General features: G+C 42.9%; 1 protein-coding gene across 1 annotated transcript in view; it reads left to right on the top strand.

The window, feature by feature from the left end:
* The window catches only part of DNER (delta/notch like EGF repeat containing), a 191,052-nt gene that overhangs the window by 64,125 nt on the left and 112,404 nt on the right, over positions 1 to 14,523 (top strand). The window contains exon 7 of the mRNA XM_057316090.1: positions 13,521 to 13,674. Within this exon, the coding sequence (XP_057172073.1) occupies positions 13,521 to 13,674 (154 nt within the window). The remainder of the gene's footprint in view (positions 1 to 13,520; positions 13,675 to 14,523) is intronic.

Below are 14,523 nucleotides of genomic sequence, written 5' to 3'. Positions count from 1 at the left end.
ATTTTTACTACAAAGGTCTTTACTTCTGAACCAAAAATTCTTGATTTTTCAAAAAAATGCTTTTAATAAATAAAAGTAATTTGACATTGGTTCAGTGTAGGTGCCCGTGCTGTTGGGCAGAAGGCAGTGGGCTGGGGCGGGAATGAGGGCGTGTGCGCATCAAGGATGTCTAGGGAGGTCCTTTCAGCCCCAATTTTCTTGACACACCAGCCTGGAGGGATGCCTGGAAACCTGTTATTTGAGCTTAATTCCTGTGTAATGAAGGCCTGATTTCCTATTTAAATGCAAATTTCCCTAAAATGGTATCACACTAAGGTTTTCTCTGTCGTTAAAACTGGAGTAACTTAGTTTCCTGAGGGGTTGGTTTTAGTAGAGGAGAGAATAGTAGATAATTCTAGGTGTTGGATATGAGAACAAGGAGCTGGGTTTGGGGAGGTGAGATTTGTTAGCAAATCTGAGCCCTGTGTTTGGTTTTCATTTTTCCCCGGTTTAGACACAGGGGAGGCTGGTGTCGTTTGAGCCCATCGTCCGAGACAGATGTTATGCTAAATACACAAAACTGCTTTTATTTTAGGGGGGCCTGAGTAGCTCTAGCAGCACTCATCTGATGACATGAATGACTTGGAGCCCCATTCCTTAGCAAAAGCCCGTGTATGCGTCCCCCAGAGAAGATAGGAATTTGGGCCAGCTGATAGGGTGGTTTTTTTTTTTTCCTCCCTTTCCAACATGAGCATCTAAAAATTATAATTAGGAAAATTATTTGAGATTGATTCCCACATTGGGGACTGTCATGTATGGCAGCCTCATGATAAGATGTATCGGCCTGTGTCAGAGCCTATGCACATGAAAGAGGAAGAGAAGTTAATGTTGTTGTTAAGACTTTAATTATTTATTTGAGAGAGAGAGAGAAAGAGCACAAGCAGGAGGGAAGGGCAGACTCCCCACTGAGCAGGGAGCCCGATGCAGGACTCAATCCCAGGACCCCGGGGATCATGACCTGAGCTGAAGGCAGACACTTAACCTACTGAGCCACCCAGGTGCCCAAGAACTTAATGGTTTTTTTCCAGCACTTATATGGATCTATGCTTAGCCTAAGGACTTCCGTACCCCACAGTCCTTTGACATGGACATTTCATCACCCCATCTGATGATGGGGATCCTGAGGCTCCAGGGAGTTAAGTATGCATTTTCTTTTTTTCCTAAGAAAGAATCAAAATCCAGTATCCTATTCTAAGAGTCGTACGTACAATAGAAAAGAAACTACCAGAGTCAAAATGGTTAAAATATGATATATTGACCAAGAAATTTTGAATGGAAGATATGAGCAATGTTCATGTTCCTATATTCAAAATCTGTGTGCAGACTTTTCTTTCTTACTTGGACTTGGGGGATTAAACTATTCCAATGGAAGGGATCATTTCGTGTGAATACTGTAGATTAGTAAAAATAGTTTGAAAGCAAGCAAGATTCGTCATGCCTCTGAACTTCAGTAATTCTTTCGGCACCCTGAGTTAGATAGTTTGATGAGCTTTTCCTGGAAGTTATTAGAATGATTCTTTTCTAATTATCTTGGAGAAACACAGTTATTAGATATAACCTGCCTTTTGTCCAGGATGAAAATGATGAAAGCAGCAAATGTTTAATGAGATAAGATTTAATTAAAATGAATGATAGGACCTTCCCACCTTTGCTGGTTTTACTTCACTTTGGGTGCCTGTAAATTCAATAAAGTAAGAAATGCATTTGTTAGATCAGGGACTCTGAATAAAATACTAAAATACTGAGGGAACGTTTTTAGTCAAATTCTATGGTCTCAGGGATCATATAATCAAGACACATCTTTGGGAGTTTAGGTTATGATACCCGATCTTATTTCACCTATGAAACATTCTTACTTCGATAGGAGAACAAGGGGCTGAAAAATACCTTTCCCTCCCATAATGAGGGCTGAACTGATCCCTTAGGCCTTCTCTTCTGGGTTTTGCTTATTTGTTCCCCTTCTCTCTCTTGGATTGGATTTGAGCCTATCCACAAAAGTACAGAAACTACAAAACAACCCATAGAAACTACAAAACAACCCATAGAGGAGGAAGACAGATGTGAAGATGGAGGCAAAGAAGAATTATAGGTCCGACGGGAACATCAAGCTAGGTTAGTTGTACTTGTACAGAGGAAGACCCTCACACCACTGAAGACTGGAAGTGGGGCACACACCCTTTGGTTAGCCGTGGCCCATGACTCCTCACCCTCTCCAATGGGCATGAGGAGGAACAGGGAAACAGGGAAGGGGAAGGAGAGAAGAAAGGAGTGTGTCTGGCAGGACACCTGTCATTAAGATGGACATCACACAGCAGGTGGCCTGTCTCCCCATCTCCAGATTTTGGGTGTCAGAGGATGACAAGGGTCTTGAGTCCTCAATGGCTCATCCCTAAAAGGACAAAACCTGCCACTCAGGACTGACCTAAGGAGAGACCCAGAGCAGTCAGTGTTTGAAACAGTCAGGGCAGGGAGCTGGGAGTTCTGTCTAAGGGAGTAAGTATTGTACCTTTAACGTGGGCCACGTGCAGCCAGCTCCTGTGTGGGCTCCCCAGCTATCTGAGCACTGTGGTTTACTGTTAATGCCGTTTCTTTTAACAGAGGGAAGATGCTAGAATCAGATTATCTAGGCTCACATTTCAACTCTTCCACTTATTAGCCAGCAGACCTTGGTCAATTTACTCATCCTCTCTGTGCCTCAGTTTCCTCAAATATGACACTGGGATAGCAGTAACAATGAGGATAACTGCATTTTGCAAAGCCCTTCTAAGAGCAAGTACTGAGTGTTCAATAAATGTAGACGATGAAGATGGTAGTGGTGATGACAGTGACATAGACATATTTCTCTAACTAGCTTGTCAGTTCCTGGAGCACATGAACTGTGTCTTAAACGTCTCTGTAAGTATATTGCCAACCTCTCCAGAAGGCTGTTGTTCAAAGTATCCCGTAGGATCATGACTTCCTTACAAAAGCATCAAATGTTTGTGAAGGACTAAAAGCAGCATTTGAGGAAGATTGCTCCGAAAATAGTTGGAGGAATAAACCAGAGAGGGTGCAGATCTGTTCTGGGCTGATTTGGCACAACTCACATGTTGACGCCCTCACCCCTATGACCTAAGAATAGGACTGTATTGGGAGATTGGGCCTTTAAAGAGACAATCAAGGGGCACCTGGGTGGCTCAGTCGGTTAAGTGCCCGACTCTTGATTTCGGCTCAGGTCATGATCTCAGGGTCATGAGATCAAGCCCTACATGGGGCTCTGTGCTCAGTATGGAGTCTGCTTGAGATGATCTCCCTCTCTTTACCCTTTTCCCCTGCTTGTGCCCCCTCTAAATAAATAAATAAATAAATAAATAAATAAATAAATAAAATCTTAAAAAAAAAGAGATAGTCAAGGTGAGACAAGGTCATATGGGTGGGGCCCTCATCCAAGTTGATTGGCGTCCTTACAAGAAGAAGAGAGTAGGACACAGACCATCACTAAGGAAAAGGTTTGTGGAGACATAGGGAGGAGGTAGCCATCCATGAGCAGGGAGAGGGGCCTCCAAAGAAACCAACCCTGCTGACACCTGAGTTTTGATTTTCCCGGTGTTTAGAGTGTGAGAGAGTAGACTTCTGTTGTTCGAGCCTCCCAGTCTGTGGTCCTCTGTTATGGCAGCCTGAGCACAGGGATGCGGTGAAAGTAGGAAAGAAACCCTCGAGGGGTTTGTTTGCAGCCCAGGGAGGCATGCAGTCAGTTGCAGGAGGAGAGGGGTAGTGGGGACTTGTAGCCTCCATGGGACTGAAACTGAGGTGCCTCAGATCTAAGATTTCAAGAGGCCTTTGGAAGCCAGCCCCTTCAAATTCCAAATCAGCGCATGAATGCTTCCATTATCCCCCTTCTCAGAATGGTGTTCGAACCCCACCCCTCCTACTTTGCAACTCAATTCCTTGCATTTCCGAATATCTTAAATTGTAAGAAATGTCTTTGCAAGGAGACTAAATCCATCTCCCACTGTTTCTGACTAGCTGTGTGACCTTGAGCAAGCTACTTAAAGTCTCTGAACTGTTTCTTCCTTGGTGAAATAGAAAAATCATTCTGATCTTGCAAGACTGTTGGGAGGATTAAGCGGATCTTCAGAATAGTACTTAGCATATGGCGGGGCCTTTCTTCAATAAATGGTGGTTGGGTACCTTCCCCGTCCCCACTGGCTTCCCATCTTTAGAAGAATTTACCACTGGTTCGTTATCTTTGCTTTATGCTTAAAAATGTAACTCAAGGGACGCCTGGGTGGCTCAGTTGGTTAAGCGTCTACCTTTAGCTCAAGTCATGATCCTGGCGTCCTGGGATCGAGCCCCAGGTCGTGCTCCTTGCTCAGTGGGGAGCCTGCTTCTCCCTCTCCTCCCTGCCCGTGCTCCCTCTCACTATCTGTCTCTCTCAAATAAATAAATAAAATCTTTAAAAAAATGTAACTTACAGTGGGTTTTTCATCTGAGGTAGCTTGAGGAAGATGGTAGGAAAGGTCTTTATTCTTCAGTGAGTCTCTCATCAATAATTTATACATCAAAGTGTCCATTTTATTAAAGCTTTTTCTTTACCATTTTCTTTTCATGTAGCAAAGGAAATAAGTAGGAGACTAAATGGAATTTTAAAATAAGAAATTAGAATGGTACGTCATTTACTTATTGGATCAGGTTGGTTTTTTTATTAGGGAAATTCAATAAAAGATGAATTTTCAGTGACATTCATTTTTTTTTAAAGTCAAACTTTACTTTTGCTAATGGATTAGCACTTTTTATCAAATAAATACACAGATACTGGTGAACTGAAGATCCAGGCTGATTACATGGAAATCTTATGCCTAATTATGGCCGTGCTCAGCATGCTGAGAACACAAAAGTTGCCAGGATATGGTTAGAAACTACTTTTGAATGTCTCCATTCTGCCAATCCATATATCCACTTTGAGAGAGAAAGCCTATTACAAAATTTCCTGAACGACATTTACTTTCTCCTCCCTTGAGGAATAGAGTAAACTTCAGTGTCCTTTGGAAGGAAAGACCAGGGCTCATTTCTTATTGCTCCTATTTTTCAGAATTTAACATTTAAGCCAAAGAAATGAATTCTAGGAATTCATGAATGTCAAGTTTTGAATTTCATGTTCAGATGATCTGCATGTTTTCTAAGCCTCTGTTTTTTTTTTTTTTTTTAAATAAGCTGCTATGTTTGCAATTAATGAATCCAACTAGAAGAGGGATAGTGTGTTTAAGGTTAATGGGAAATAAGATTTTGAGCTATAAGCAATGCGAGCTTGTTGTTTAAATTCCATGTGTAGTGAATGAACAGTAAGACCCAGCCAACAGACAAGAATTTAAAAAATGTAATTCATAATGAGTTTTCCTTTGAGGTCATTTACTGTGTTCCCAGCAGGGGGCAAAACTTTGTCTCTGTGGTTGGGCTCCAGGGGTCCCTGTGTGGCCTGGGCTCAGGAAGAGGCATGTGTAGGGATTTTCACATCATAATAAGAATTCTCAGCTACTCTCTTAAATTTTATATCCAAACAACCATTTTTGAATTACCAAATCTATGTTCTTAGTAAAAGGCTAAATTCTACCTGTCTTAAAGACCATGCTAGATTGGTCTTCTGACCCATTAGTTATAGCTCACCTGTGCTGAATCAAACGAACACGTGTGCTGTGATGACTGCTTTTTATCTAGGTTTTAGTGTCTGTCAGTGTTACAGGGTTTTTGTCCCCTTCGTGCCTGCGGTTCTTGGTTACGCCACTTCGAAGAATGAAGACGTAGACCAGATGAAGAGTGGTGGGCAGCAAAGCCAAGTTTATTGAGCATGAGTAGAAAGCTCCCCGAGAGGGAGGGGGGGTTCCGAGACAGTTGCCCCCCGAGTTTCTAAGTTTAGGGGTTTTTAGGAGCTCTTTTGCGGAACTCTGTTCAGCAGTCAGGGTGTGCTGAGTCGTGCCAATCAGGGCTTTGGGCACGTATCTGTCGACCTATTAGGTTCATGTCTCTGAGCTGATGGACTTTTTTTGCTGACATCTGGGAGCTTATGTCTTAAATGCCCCTTGCCTGTGATATTAACAAATGCTTTGTGGTTAATTGCCTTATTTTAGGACATTTTGCAGAAGTCAGTGTGGTCCTGTCTAAGCTACAATACAGGTGGCCCTGACTACCTACCTGTGCAACTAACTCCTAACATCAGCTGTGAGATTTCAGACCTAAAGGACCACCCAGCCAGGCTCCTAGGAGCTGGAATAATAGGTCCTTGGCTGAGGATTGCCCAGATGAGGCTTCTGTCGCTTCCCATCTCCACAGATTCAGAGTCAGTGCGTTTTGGGGTGATGGGACAGCTCAGGCTGGAATCTGAGTGATCCTGCTTTGTTACATGAGACAATGGGGACTCACTGCCTTCTTTTCCTAAAGTCCACTTAAGACAATGTAACTCTCAGCAAAAGTGTCTGCAGAAAGCCCCTACTTGGACAATTGTCTTCATGAACAGCTGCACTTGGAGCTCCCCCATTAACAAAGAGCAAAAAGATTCCAGAACTTTCGATTGCTGGGCAATAGACTCTATGTCTTGACCCTGCTGGTATCTAGAGAACTCGCTTAGAGAAGACTCCTGAACTTTTCCCCATAGGCTCTGTAAGCAGGAATTGCTCTCCTCTGAGATCTGGGCTGCGTGTGCCCTGCTTGTGACCTCGGCGTGCTGGGGAAGCTGAGAGGCAGCCAAGCCTTCCCCTGGCACAGAAATGGCTGAGCTTCACGAAGACTCTGCTGTTTAGAGGGAACTATGCTCAGTTACATGATTTGTGTTGTCCACCGGAGAAAGCAAGCAGTCAGTCCTCTAGGGCAAGCAGGGCTTTTCCTGGCACTGGGATATGAAAGAAGTTTCTGGCGTGGGACTTCACATTGAGGGAGGCTCAGTGACGTGCACACAAGGTTCTCTGCAACATCCCTGCCATAAAAGCAATAGCAGATTCCACAGGGAGGAGCTGGACACAGGATGCTGAGTGCGATTCTCATTTTTCAAAGTCTTATCTTTCCTTCCTTGGGACTTAGCCAGACGCTTAAAATAAAAACAACAGACTTTCTTACTGCGGAAAATTTCAAGCATATATCAAAGTGAGAGTAATTTGGCAAACCACCATGTCTGTGTCACCTATCTCTAGCAATTATCAATTCATTAGCTGGAGTTTGACCTTGCAGATGTTCATATGGTGAGCTACGAATAGCCCAGATGTCCTTTGGAACCGGGCTGGCCCCTGGTGGAAACGGAAATTGGCCCGAGAGTCCTTTAGCCAGGAGCGGCTCAGATAATCTCCTTTCTCTTTTCAGAGGTTTAGGGACCTGTTACTCACCTTTGGGCTTGGGAATTGCCCTCCAAATTCTGTTCCAGTATCCCCTTTAGTAAGAATATGATGAAGAATGTGTAAGTCACTGTGAGGCTGTCTTAGCGAAACACGAGTTCCTCAGGGATAGACCGGGAAGTAGGGGAAGAGGAGCCCTTACCTGCACCGGGCTCACCTTGGACCCCTTGCCTTCAAGCCGCCCCTTGTGAAGTCAGCTGAATTCAACGAACACCCGAGCATCTATTATGTACGCGTAACTAAAGTCCCGGGCATTAAGGACCTCCAGTCCCGGTGGAAAATCGTCCATTCCAAGTTTTCAAGTCTGTTCAGGGGCGATTAGGCACTTCATGTACAGGGGCTACTTTCAACCCTCAGGAAGGATATTTTTACTCTATTTTGAAACCTTACTTGACTACATTTGGTATTGTTCTTAAGACTAAAAGAAATTAGAATCAATGAACCAAAAGGATAGTCGGCGATGCCGGTAAGGAAGGCAGCCAGACAGCAAGAGAGGAGGGAGACGAACCACACGGTCTGCAGCAAGAGCCAACATACTGCAGTTGTTGGGGTTGTTTTACAGTCGGGGTGAAGGGCGCCCCACGTGCGTCTTTGGCACACAGACCAATGTGGTGACGGTAGGACAATATTCAGCTCTGCGTGGGAAGGGTTTAGAATCGATGATCCAGATTTAAGCCTTGACCTTGTCCTTGCTGACTGGGACAGCTTCCAAAATGTATCTGACCTCCCTGTTGAGTCTGTTCTCAATTCCTAAAATGGATGTGATAACAGCCACCTGACAGATGTGGGGAAGATTAATGAGATAATTCAACGTCAGCAAGCTCTATAAACAACGAGAGTCAGTGTCCAGTCAGCTGGGGCTTTTATGTTCATGCTGATGTCACAGGGACACCAACCAGAGATAAATGTATTTTCTGTATACTTTGTTTAAGGGAGAGAGTAAGATAGAATGGATGAATTCTGACCCTGAAAAAGAGAAATAAAGCTCCTCAGAAAACGTGTCTCAGTGGGATGATCTGTTCGTGACCATTAGGCTTTACTGAGAAGCGACAGGTGCAGAGAATGAAACAGAAAAAGTGAGATGGGCCAGATTGTCAAGGGCCTTGTGTGCCGTGCTGGGGAATTTGGACTTACTTATCACACATTTGACTCCATATTTCATAAAGTATTGAAATATTAAAAAGTACAAAAACATAAGTCACAGTCAGAGAAGAGAGAAATTAGGATGCAACATCCAAGCTGGGAAGAGGACACAGCCATCGAGGTCACAGAGCTCGAGGTCGCTGTTGAAGTTGAACTCCAGTAGACACTGAGCAAATCAAAAAGGAGAAAAAAAAAAAGGGCAGTCACATGATCTGCATTGTTCACGAGGACAAAACATCAGCTCTCACCACTAGCAGAACTTTTACTGGCACTTAACTGAGTGACTTTTCTTGGGGAGGACTTTATAAAGGAGGCACAAAATGTGTGGCATAGAATGTTCTCACCAGCATCCTTACAGTAAACACAATAGGAGGGTTAATGGGCTTGTTTCTCATGGGGCCCCTGTTTTTCCCCTCCCGAATTTCTTTTTCCCCATGGCATTCATCCCCTCATTTACTCCACTGTTTACCTATTCATTTCATTTACCGTCAGCCACCTACCCTAAATTAGCATTCCTAAGAGACAGGCTTGTTCATTTTTGTGTTTCCAGGTCCTAGAACCGTGCCTGGCACACAGTAGGTGTTCAGTCAATATTTGTCATATGGGTGAACAAATGAATGCAGGTGTGACTGAAACTTTTAAAACCTGCAGCTTTTCAAAGGGAGCTTCCTACCACTGAGAAAGTTCCATTAATGTACAAATGGAATATTTGACGTCAAGCTGTTGGGGAAAATTGAGATTCTGCATTGGGTTTTAAGATTAATCTCTGAGGGTCACTTTTCATCTTACTTAAAAAATACTTTTACGTGTAAATATACAATAATTTTGCAAGGAAATATCTTTCTGTAATTTAGCTAAGCTACTAATTCTATTTTTAAGATTTGTTTATTTATTTTAAAGAGAGAGTGCGCACGCAAGCACGGGGCGGGGGGGGGGGGAGGGCGCAGGGAGGGGCAGAGCCAACTGTGTGCTGAGCGGGGAGCCTGATGTGGGCTTGATCTGTAGACCCTGGTGATGAGGGAACAGAAGGCAAGCTGAGGACAAAGCAGAAACTGACACCCCTCAACCCCCCGCCCCCCATGGGGTGAATGTGACCCTCCTCAGGCACCCCTGGCTGCCCTAAAGGAAAAAGAAATAGTTAACCTATAGAGACCATAATCCTGCAAGACTTGAGTCTCCCTCAGTTTACAAATGTTTTGGCAGTCTACAAGAACAAAAGCATTTCTATCAATAACCTAGCTTCCAGAAGGGAATGTAGATACAATTAAATGTCCTTATAATCTGCAGCCTCCAGGAAGTTCCCAACTATCTTCATGTGAATGCCTTACTAGAGGGGTTAGAGGGGTAAACAACCTTAACTTGACAATAGCAAGGACTCTAGTATCCAGTGAGTCTTCTTTAACATATGAAAGTACTCTCTTGAACCCTCCCTTTTTCCTTACCTCCCCCAACCCCTGGGTATATAATCAGCCACCCCTCACAACCCCGGAATAGCAGCTCTTTCTGCCCACGGGTCCTGCCCCCCTGCTTTAATAAACCACCATTTCGCACCAAAGACGTCTCAAGAAATCTTTCTTGGTCCAGATTCCACCCCACTGAACTTCACCTATATTCCAAATCTACATCACTGAGATCAGGGCCTGAGCCAAAAATCAAGAGTCAGACACTCAACCAACTGGGCCACCCAAGCACCCCTCTAAGCTACTGATTTTAAGTAAATCCGTTTTGTCTTTTATGCTGGTTAAGTCAATTGGACCTAGATTAGTGCTGGGTTAAACTTCTTAAGGTTGATACAACAGTTTACAACTTCCAGTGATCACAGTTTTCCTCAACAAAGATGCTAACAACATAGCTTCCTGGTAAATATTCATGGCTCTTACAAATCGCTTCTTGAAACTATTAAAACAAACATCTTAATATTGTAGGAAAGCTCTTGTTCTTAGAAAATAGACTTAGGAGGAAATCTAACTTTATGGACCATATGATACAGAATACATAAAAACTTAACTAGAATTTTATGGTCATGGGTATGCAAACATTTGTTAATCTTCTTCCTTATCCATCAATCGAAGTTTAAGAATCAATTCAGTGTTTTGCTTGGTCAAAAACAATTGTTTCAACAGTTTCTTAAAGTTTCTTTCAACCTTCCGGCTTAAAACAAAGCAAAACAAAATGTGTGGCTTCTGTTTTAGTTTTAAATTCAATCAAAGCTAACTTGAAGATATTTGATTTGGGGTTTTTAATAATTTATTTCCACAAGCAACATATTTTCCATGAGACATAACAGATGAATTATATGCAAAATGTATTCCCCAAATGCCAAAGAAATTGATCTGCAATAGGCATTGCTGGATACAAACCAAGTAAATTTCAGAGGACAGCTGCCGCAAATAATGACACAGTAATTTATTATGATGCTGAGGCCCATTTTGGAATTGTATGTACCCTGCAGGCAGTGTTTACATTTCAAAAGCAGTCACAAATCTGCAGATGCACAAAGGGCTCCAGACACGTCCTTGCAAATATCAAAGGTGTGCTCTGTTGCACATTTCAACAAGGGCGAGATTTTCCTTAAAAGATAATTCTAGAGAAAGAGTTTCCTATTTAAAAGGCTCTTTTTCTAATAGCCTTGATGCAGCTTCTCCCAGCTTTGAACTACAAGGTCCCTGCAAACACACACAAAGGGAAAAAAAAAAAACAAAAAAACCCTCACAGTATCATGAAAAAGCAGATAGGGAGTCAGCTATTGCTAGCAGGCAGAGGGAATTTCCGTTTGCCACAAAGAGGTGCGAGAGAGGATGGAAATAGAAGGCAGAAAATTTAACTCAAACTTAAGAAAAGCCATTGCTTTTATTCCACTTGTTTGAGTTTCTAAGATATCATTGAAGAATAAGATGAGCTATAAATGAAGAATTGAAGAACACGCTTAAGAAGAATTGATTATGCAGATTATGAGGGTTTCTCCCGTTCCCTTAACAAAACAAAACATATTCAGTTAACTGAAGAAACGCACAAAATCTGGCAGTTTGGTAGAGCTCAAGGTAGAGTTTGACGGGTCCTTGCTTGGATGCTGAGGTCAGGGGTCCATCTACTCCTGGTTTAGTCACTTTTGGCAAGGGGCATCATGGTATAAACTATGATCTCATGTGCAAGGGACAGTTTTTCTTAGAAAAGTTGTTTGTCGGGGAAGGGGCAAGTATAGATGTATAGCTACAGATAGAATGCGTCCATAATACGATTTTGCATAATGCCTCTGTGGGTGTTCCGGGAATGCAAGGTTGAGTGAGGACAGGGCGTCTAAACATTCACATATCGCTAGGTCAAAGACAGAAAGAAATAGATTGTTTTCCAAGAAACTAGAACAGCATTTGATAAAATTCAGTCCTCACTCCAGCTTACTAGTTAGTGATAAATTCTACAGATCTCCCTTTGAAATCAAGCTTACTCTAGAAAAGCAATGCAACCATGAGGGCTGGAGAAGGGAGGGGGAATGTTATCCTTATTTGCAATTGATATGCAGTTTTGGGGCGAGGGTTGTTTTATCTAGAAAATTCAAGAGAATCAAGTAAAAACGCTGACCTGTAGTGAGGGCTCAATGTGATGACCAGTAATAGAACTCTAGCATTTTATGCACGTGTCCTAATCGCTAGCAAGTATGATGGATATTACAAGAAAAGGATGAGGAAAATATTTTGTAGCTCATTACCAATAGCTACAAAAAATCTAAATATGCAGTAGTACATTTATCAAGAAATGGACAAGAACTATTAAGCTTGATTGAGATACCAAAAAAAAAAAAATTTAAAGAGAAGAATGGAGAACGCTTTTCTCTTCCAGGAGGAAGGGCAACATGTTGTGCTTACGGGTCAGGGTCCTGAGTGGGGATTTTGAGTTAACAACATCTGGAAAAGAGGGGGAGAGTCTCTCTCTGAGATTAGAGGCAGGGGACTGGGGCTGGAGAGAGGGAAGTGGGAGGAAGGGTAGTTTGAAGAGAAGTTGTGGGTGGGGCTTTGGACTTTAGGGATTTGAACACCTGCCTGATGTGGAGGCTTGGGGAGTGCTGAGAACGTGCATTCTTCTGTTTTGTTTTGATTTTTTTAAGTGTGAAGTTTTGTTTATGCCCTTCTCCTTTGCTTCCTCCACGCCCCTCTTCATGAAGATCTGCGATATCAACCTACATTGCTTCACGCTTCACACAGGGTTTGGGACCAGATTAGTGGCCTCCCCCCCCCCCCCCCCAGTCACCACCCTCAGGCATTACGGTGGGAGAAAGAACAGAAAGGCTCAGTTGTATTTGGATTTGGCAACTATCTCAGGAATGAAGCTTCCAACCAAATGCAATGCTCTGGGTCTGAGTTATGGTCTTTTATTGAGAGAACAGGAATACCATGAACCAGAGAAGACGTTTACTTGAACTCTACTCTTTTTATTTTCCCTTGCACTCAATTCGTCTGCATAGCTGTACATTGACATTGAGGCTAATTTACATGGTGATTCAGTAAATTCTGTCGATGCTCTGGAAGGTGGTCAGAGCAGGACATTTGAGGAGGCTTTGTTACAAGTGCTATCGATGTTGCAGGATCTTGGTTGGTCGGCGTGACAGCTCCTTTAGTGGCTGCGGCACAGTATATCAGCTCTAGCAAAACGGTCCTTTCCGTGGCAGGTCAGCAAAACTTCATTTTTGCTTAAAACACAGCTATCTTTTCCACTTTTTATTTTAGTAAGATGGAAAGTGGTTGGGGTAAATATCAATAAAGAAAGAATGAGGAAAATAAATGTTTGAGATTAAACCATAAGGAAATACACACCATTTCTCCCAAAGCTACGATTTTAATCAGATCAAAATATAAATGATGTGATTAAAGCATTCAGTATTGGTATAGTTACAAAAAGGAGCGGTGCTTTTGAACCTTGAGACTCGCAGCCAAAGCATACGTCTTAGAGGACTCGTGTAACATACACCGTATGTTTGTGTTTTAGGCAACTTTTTCCTGTAGTTGTGACGAGCAGTACGTGGGTACCTTCTGTGAAGAATTTGATGCCTGCCAGCGGAAGCCCTGTCAGAACAACGCCAGCTGTGTGGATGTAAATGAAAAGCAAGATGGGAGCAATTTCACCTGCGTCTGCCTTGCAGGTATGATTTCCATAGATTAGTTATAATACATCTCTCTATAGAAGACACACTTACTAAGTAAAGGGGGGGCTCAGTGATACATTGTCCAGCTGCTAGACAAGGCCACTTTAAGCTCTCATTTGATTCTCTCAGTCTGTGCTTCCTAGGCCTGGGAATGGAAGAGGGAAATCCACATGGGGATAGACATCCTGTTCCTTGGCTGGCTTTCTGACATTAGGATGCTTCTGTCTTAGCGGTCCACCATTTTTGTTCTGGGATAATGATATGCTGCTCAAATAGGGGTCTGGACATTTCGGAAACAGTTCTGCAAATATGTACTGTGTGTGGACTGGGACTGTGCGGGGTGATTATGCACCGTAACAAGAAAAATCCAGGATAATCTGTGAGGTTGCTATGTAAAGCCACCTCATCTTCCCATTTATGTTAATTTCCTTTTGTTTGTGTATGTTCATTAGGCCAAGTTCTTGGTACATTGTTCTCCGCAATGGGGGAGGTCTTCAACGTTCCTTGATCAGTATGGGGGACTGGTGGGTATTACATGAGCCTTTTGAATCCTTGGAGCCCAATGGGTAACCAGTAGGAGAGCACAAGCCAGTGCCCCCAGACATGTGTTCCGCAGTCATCTTAATTGACTTACTGCTCAGCCAACTTGATCGTTAACCCTCAAGGAGCAGGGAGGGCATTTACCAGTGAACATTCCGATACAGCTGTTTTGATGCAGCTTAAAGGTAAACATCAAATTCCTCCTTTTTTTTTTTTTTTTAACACCATCAAATAGCATATAAAACTGGCATCGCCTTTCCTTTTCTGTCTTGTTCTGTTGCCAACATCTGCCTCTGGGTGGGGATT

This window comes from Ursus arctos, unplaced genomic scaffold (assembly GCF_023065955.2).
Source record: "Ursus arctos isolate Adak ecotype North America unplaced genomic scaffold, UrsArc2.0 scaffold_1, whole genome shotgun sequence".
Lineage (NCBI taxonomy): Eukaryota > Metazoa > Chordata > Mammalia > Carnivora > Ursidae > Ursus > Ursus arctos.
The sequence above is the reverse complement of the archived record's forward strand: the minus strand, read 5'-3'. Positions and strand labels throughout refer to the sequence as shown.